Source organism: Myotis lucifugus, unplaced genomic scaffold, assembly GCF_000147115.1.
Source record: "Myotis lucifugus unplaced genomic scaffold, Myoluc2.0 scaffold_138, whole genome shotgun sequence".
NCBI classification, from domain to species: domain Eukaryota; kingdom Metazoa; phylum Chordata; class Mammalia; order Chiroptera; family Vespertilionidae; genus Myotis; species Myotis lucifugus.
The window spans coordinates 874,158-881,675 of NW_005871186.1; the positions used below are offsets into that span (position 1 = coordinate 874,158).

At 47.0% G+C, this 7,518-nt stretch overlaps 1 protein-coding gene across 3 annotated transcripts in view; it reads left to right on the plus strand.

Moving 5' to 3' along the window:
• Positions 1 to 7,518, plus strand: part of CLPB (ClpB homolog, mitochondrial AAA ATPase chaperonin) — a 146,941-nt gene that overhangs the window by 133,563 nt on the left and 5,860 nt on the right. For all 3 annotated transcript variants that reach the window (XM_023758750.1, XM_006094486.2, XM_023758751.1), the window contains 2 exons: positions 4,909 to 4,953; positions 5,308 to 5,469. In XM_023758750.1, coding sequence (XP_023614518.1) covers positions 4,909 to 4,953; positions 5,308 to 5,469 — 207 coding nt within the window. The remainder of the gene's footprint in view (positions 1 to 4,908; positions 4,954 to 5,307; positions 5,470 to 7,518) is intronic.

Here is a 7,518-nt window from a genome sequence, read left to right on the forward strand (position 1 = left end):
TTATGTCTAAGCTGTGGGGTTGTCACAGTCCCCTTTCCCCAGCCCTGGATTCTCCATAGGAGAGGACCACTCCATCCCTTATTCATTCAGACTCTGGCTTTCCGAGGCCTGCTCAGTTTGACTTTCTATGCTGACAGGCAGTACGTTCATGCAAAGAGAAATGCCAGAGAGAGCTATTCTTGGAGACTGCAGGAACATTTCAATGAAGGCCAAACCTCCTTTATTCTACCAGCCTTCCCAGTGCGGAGGCTAAGGTCCCCCTGCCCACCACTGGTGGGTGCCCACGACCCTAGGTGCCCTTGCCTCATTTCTGTGGAACGCCTCCCCAGCTGAAGTGATAAGAATTGCTCAGACCTTGCCAGCCAAACTACCCCAGCAGCAGAGCCCTGGGCACCTCCTGTCCTGCTTCTGACCTAGTTGCCCCTTTGCCACCTTCCTGAGGGCCTGGCAGCCACAGAAACAAGGTAACTCAGGCTGTGTCCTAAGCTGCATCCATGGCCTCCTTCTGCCTAATAACTGGCTGAAGCCTTCTAAGCCTCCCTGGCTCTGCTAGTAGCTATGCTTTGCCTCAGCCAAACCCAGAGCAGACCCACTTGACAGGCAGGCAGGCAAGGCGCAGCACATGACATGCTAGTGTGCTCCAACTGAAATAGCATTTTTAAGACAATTCATCAGGTTGGCAGCGATTGAAACAATTAGCACTCTGGAAAGGGCCATAAACTAGCAAGACTATTAGGGAAGATGCAGTTACAGGCAGGAACCACCTGATTAGGGATGAAGAATTCTGAGTGTTTTAATTTTAATACTGTCAGAAAGGTTAATATTTAATTACAAATTATAATCTCCTTATCCGAGCTGTCTTAATGTGTCTTCATACACAGTGGAAGTAGAAGGAAAGTATCTGCTGACTTGCTGGTGTAGAAAGGCGAGGGGGCTTGTGGAAAGACTGATGATGCAAGTCATTTTTCACTTGGAGCATCACTTCAGTTGGAGGCATATTTACACCAGTGCAGGGTGTTCTGATGGCACGTTCAACGCATGCCTCACCCAGGAGACTGAAATAACGCCATCACCCCTTGGAGACAGTGGGCTGGGTGGTCCAGGTTCTGGAGCCAGTCATTTCTTGGCACAGGTTCCAGTTCTGTTTTGTCAGGTTACTTTATCCCTGTACAATTCAGCTCTCTTGTCTCAGAGTGAGGCTGTCTAGTACTTCGTCTGAGGTTGTCAGAGCAGCAAATGAGCTCAGGCTCTAGCACATAGTAAGTGCCTGTTCCCTTGTCTTGTATTTATTCATCACCTCATATTTTCCACATCAGTCCCCTATTGACTGTCTTATTTGATCTTATGAGGAAAACAGCATAGATGCTAAATCAGACCCACTTTTCAGATGCAAAAACTGACCTGTGGCATTAAGGGGTCTGTCCAAGGTCAGTTGTTAAAGGAAAAAGTAAAATCAGAATCCAGCCAAAACCGGTTTGGCTCGGTGGATAGAGCGTCGGCCTGCGGACTGAAAGGTCCCAGGTTCGATTCCGGTCAGGGGCATATACCTTGGTTGCGGGCACATCCCCGGTGGGAGGTGTGCAGGAGGCAGCTGGTTGATGTTTCTCTCTCATCGATGTTTCTAACTCTCTATCTCTCTCCCTTCCTCTCTGTAAGAAATCAATAAAATATATTTTAAAAAAATAAATAAATAAAAAATAAAATATATATATTTTTTTAATTTCAGAGAGGAAAGAGAGGGAGAGAGAGAAACATCAATGATGAGAGAGAATCATTGATTGGTTGCCTCCTGCACACCCCTACCAGGGATCAAGCTGGAAACCCTGGCATGTGGCCTGACTGAGAATTGAACCGTGACCTCCTGGTTCATAGGTCAATGCCCAACTACTGAGCCACACCAGCCGGGCCCCTATGATGTTTTTAGGGAGAGTAGGAGGAGGGGTGGACATCAATGTGAGAAAGACAGATCTATTGGCCACCTCCTGCACGTGCCCCGATTGGGGTCAGGGATTAAACCTGTAACCCAGGTATGTGCCTTTGACTGGGAATCAAACCTGCTACCCTTTGGTACACAGGCTAATGCTTTAACCACTGAGCAACACTGGCCAGGGCCAATCTCTCAACTCTTCTCTCAATATCATTGTTCTCACGTGCAATAGGAGGCTAAAGTATAAACTTGTCAGTTTGTCCCTATGATGCATAGGGAGACGAGAGGCATGAGAATCCTATCATATTTATGTGTTTTATTTTTAAATCATAGGTAGTGCTTCTGCAGAACCCTTGATTACAGATTCTGCATTTAGCATAGACATTCTATGGCCATGTAATAGGCATGTTTGAGACCTTCAAAATCCAAGAGCCCTGGACCGTAAGCTATCTAATACCTCCAGAATCCAACAAGTGGTGTGTAGGAAGTGTCACTATAGGGCCCAGTGTTAAAGTGGCCTAACAAAATGAAATGAGCACTGGCTTGGGAGTCGGTGACTTGAATTCAAGTTCTGGCTTTCAGATCCTTAGTTGCCTCATTTATAAAAAGTCACTCATAGCTCTAGACCTGGCTGCCTCACAAGACATTGTTTGCACATTTTTATAATTTTTTATCAGATCCATGAGCTTATTTTTTCATTAGCCTCTACTATGCCTCCCAAATTGAGCAGCTTTATTAACTCCCATTATTAGGGTTAATAATCCTTGAGAAAAAAAACCTTAATGCTTTTCTGTGATCTCATCCTGAAATAGAGTGGTGGAGCCTTAAAGACTTGCAGTTATAGGGCAGAATGACAAAGGGGTCAGAGCATGAATCTGAGTCCAGCTGCCTGTGTTCAAATCCCAATTCTAAACTACTCTGTGGAGTTGGCCAGGATCTCAGTTTACATCAGTTTTCTCATCTGCAAATGGGTTTTTAAATGGTGCCTATCTCATTGGATTATTATGAATGTTAATGAGATGAAATAAAATGATAAACAACATTCTTAGCACCTGGTAAGCAATCAATACATGTTGGATATTACTGTCATTATCCTTGCCTCACTTCTAGATAACCCTAAGCTAAGCTCATATGAAACCAAAATTATTTCAGTCAAGAAAATCAAGCCCTGAGGCTTGTTCAAATTTACTTAATAATTTAGTAGAATCCAGATCACTTGACATAAGTAAGCCCTAGTCTATACTCCCAGTATCCTGGAACATTGATATCTGGGCACAAAACTCAGAACCCTTCAGATAAAGACTGCCAACAGCCCAACTGATTGACAGAGCCAGAAATATGAGGCAGTAAAATAAATGGCTAAGGGTGTAAACTTGGAGCCAAATTGTCAAGCTTGAGTAACCTTGGGCAAATTACTTTAATCTGTGACTCAGTTTTGTCATCTGTAAGATGGAGATGATAATAGTGCTTACCTCATAGACTTGAAAATGTTATGAGCCCTTTATAACTTGCCAGACACATAGTAAGCACCCATAGTAAGTTACTGTGAGCTATTATCAGATACCCATCTCATGGCTTCCAGCCCATTGCTCCCTCTGGGCAGCACTCCCAGCTTCCCCATGTCCATCTTCCCACCCTTCCTGAAGCCTGTTTCTCTTGGCTGAGCTGTCTGGGCCCTCTGAAAATGCTTGCTGGCTAAGTCCCATGTGCTTAGATAGCAGGGATCACCCCCACATGACCTTAATAACTCTCCCAGGCCTTTCCCACCTCTGGGTTAGGTCCTCTCCTCAAGCCCCTGGTGAGACTAGGAGAGGGAACAGGGCCTGTGTTACACAGGAAAAACTATAGCTCAGAAAGGGGAGGCAGCGTACCTAAGGCCACACAGATAGTGGCAGAACTGAGACTAGAAGCAGGCCCCTGGCTGCCAGCCTGGGGCTCTTTCTGCCACCCCGTACCTTGGGTACAGAGTGACAGGACAGAGAAAAAACTAGAAGTACATCACTGAGTGAATTTGAGACCAAAGACTGAGCTAGAATAGGCCTGCATTTCAAATATAGCTACCACCCTCCCAGGGCCTTGGCACCCGTCATCCCCAGCTCTCAAGAGACATGAGGTTAGTGAGTGTGCTCTCTCAGACAGGAGCACGTGCCAGCAAGAGAGGAGCCTGGGGAGAGAGTGGGGAACCCTGTATGGGTGGAGAGACGGCACCCATGAATGCCTTTATAACTCCCTAAATTCTTCATGAAAAGGAGTGTGTTCTCTGCCTGTGTTGGCTCACAAATGCCACACTACCCAGTGTTCTCTTCCAGGGCTAATCATGGTCAGGCCTCACCCCAGGGGACCACTTCCTTGGAAATCACCCCTAGACCCAGCAGTGGTGAGAGAAAGGCTGCAAGCTACGTTATGGGTGACTTTAGATGAAATAAAGAAATGTAAATAAATAAAAAGGTTTATTTGTTTAAAAGAAAAGTAAACTAAAAGGGCATGTGCCTACAATGACTTGCAAATGTGAGGGCACCATGCAGCCATCTGGGTATGTGTTGCTCCCCTCCATGTCATCATGATCCGCGCTGATTGCAACTGACTTTGTCCATGTCTGCCCACCCTACTCAACGGGTGCCCCTCAAGGACAGAGACCAAGTCTTGTTTACTGTTGTAGCTCCAGTGCCCAGCACACACGGATGCCTTCAGGAAATGTGGAATGGATGGGAGAACGGGAAGTTGGGTGGATGATGTGGTAATCAGACCAGTAGAGGCCTGCCTGAGAAAAGAGACATTCTGGGCCCAATTTAGAAGGACAGGGACATGACTTGGTTCGTTATGGTAAGGAATGGAATCATGTAGGGACTGAGTTAAGAGAAAGAGGCAAGGAGCCAGAAAGAACATATAAGAATGGGATGGAAGATCCTGAGTTGGTGTGGTCTGAAAGCTTGTGGGTATTTGCCTTCCTGCTGATTGGACTCATGCTTGTTTCCACACAGGGCTTCATCAGGCTGGACATGTCTGAGTTCCAGGAGCGGCATGAGGTGAGTGAGAGTCCTCGGTGAAGTGTGGTTTGCAGGGCTGAGAATTTTGATGTGGCTTGTCATTTGGGCCTGAGATAATTCCAGCAGCCTTGGGATTTGTCCTTTGGGGACATATGTGTACAGCAGGGTCACTGACCTGTTTGCATAAGATTTGCTCTGAAGAATAAGCATAGAAAAGATCTATTTGCTCTCCCATCATAGCAGGATTCCTGCCACCCCAGGATTCAGCCTGACACTCCTTGTTGAGATAGGTAGTCTTAACATTGTATGTAAAGCCATCTTCTTGTACTTGCCCCAAATTGGAAACTCAAAGCATGGAAAGGCCTCTGTAACATGTTTCCTTCCTTCCCCTAGGTGGCCAAGTTTATTGGGTCCCCACCAGGCTACATCGGCCACGAGGAGGGTGGGCAGCTGACCAAGAAGCTGAAACAATGCCCCAATGCCGTGGTGCTCTTTGACGAGGTGGATAAGGCCCATCCAGATGTGCTTACCATCATGCTGCAGCTGTTTGATGAGGTGAAATGGGCCGGAATGGAGGCAGGGACACCCTTAGGTATGAGGGTCTGTGAGCAGTAGGAACCAAGGGCCCAGAGGCCTGTCAGATCATTCCTCATCTTGCTGCTCCCCCATGTGTACATTCGGGCACTTAGCAGATGTGGTTTCACTCCCTCTCTGGACCAGGGCCCAGGCTACCTTCCAGAGAAACAGAATGGGGCAGAGGTGCCAGGAGAGAAAGACCTGAACTTGTAGTTCCAGCTGTTTCATCTTCAGGCATCAGGGACCTCGTGTGACATACAGGAAGGCTGAATCCAAAGTAAGCTCAAGAACCTTTCTGGCTCATGGACCTCTTCGGAGGAGCTCCAGGCTCATCACAAATGAGACAGCATCCCCCTCCCACTACACACACACACACACACACACACACACACGCACACATACACGTGGAGTAAATTCTAAATGAGAAGAAGCCCTTTTATTCAACACATTTCTATATACCAGGCTGTGCTAAAGACTTTACAGATGGTATCACTAATCATCACAATAGCCATGCAAGGTAGAAACAATCTCAGTTTTCACAGATGAAGAAATTGAGGTTCAGCAGTTATAAATGACTTGCCCAAGGCCACAGAGCTACTGTGTGGAGGAGCCAGGTTTGGGCTGCAAATACATCTGACCCTAGAGCCCCAGTTCTCCCCTCTGTACCGCTCCTTACCTTGAGGGAGAGCTTATCTGAAGGGGATGACCTCCACCTTTTCCAGGGACTGCAGACCAGGATGAGCCTTCTCTTCTCCCTCACAGAAGCTCTATTAGCCAGCATGTTGCCACATGGAGTCCTACCCACCTTTTCTACTTAGCCCTAGGGAAACAGGAAAGAGTTTTGCTTCCCGTGTCACAAGTGCACTAGATGAGGTACATGAAGGAACAAACCCTGGACCAAATAGTAGACCAGGTACCAAGCCAAGAAGACCCACATTCAAATGTCCCCACAGCTTCCCACCACCTTCCCCACCTGGCCTAGCATCCTTGCCCCTGCCGGAGTTTTGTTGAGGTCTTCCTAGCTTCTCAGCTACTCCCTATCCCAGACTTCTGCTGTTGAATGAAGACCAGTCCTTCAAATGTCACAAATTCAGTTATGCCTGTGCCCTAAAACCTTCTGCTCTGTTCCGGACTCGATGGGATTCAGATAGTCAGCTGTGCACCAAACCTGCCCTCCAGGGGCTCCCTGCCTGGTAGACAGGTGGAAAGGACATGTGATAATAGTTGATATTTTTGTACTTTGTATGCCAGGCACTGTTCTAAAAATTTACATGTATAAATTCCTTTAATCCTCCCAACAACCTTAGGAAGATAGATATTATTACTGCCTCCATGTAACAAATGGGGAAACTGAAGTAAAGTGAGATAAGTAAGTCACCCATGGTCACACAGCTGGAAAGAGGGAATCCAGGTTCGAACCCAAGCAGTTCAGTTCCAGAGCCTGCAGCTTAAATAATAACTTCCATGCCGCTGGGACCAAAAGAAAGAGATAGATCAGCAGTGAAGCATTCACAGGAAGGGAGAATCCAGCAGCCGGTTTGGCCTCTGACATCCCTGGAGAGGTACCTCTGATGGCCTCCTTGGCCCAGAAGGACAGAAGGCAAATGCAGACTGAAATACAATTGGCCCCACATGGAAGCCCTGTTCACCCCTCCCCTGCTGTCACTCCACAATGGCCTTTTGGGAATTGATAATTCCTTTCTGCAGCCTCTACTAGCCCACTGCAGTTTCTGATATTTATGCCCTTGTTCCATTGACCAAAGCTGCCATCCGAGTTTGCTTAGCCAGATATATGCATTGTGCCCCTTGAGGACAGGGACCTTGTCCTACTCCAACCATTGCCAGAGCCCACAACATCACGGGAAATGCTTTATGACTAACGTAATTAAGCAAACCTTCTAAGGATGAATAAGTGTTTGCCAGATGAAAATAGGTGAGAACCCGCCAGCGGCACACATCAGATGTGCAGAAGCATAGGGAGCATAAAGCGAGCCTGCTATACCCAGGGACCGACAGTTTCATACTGCT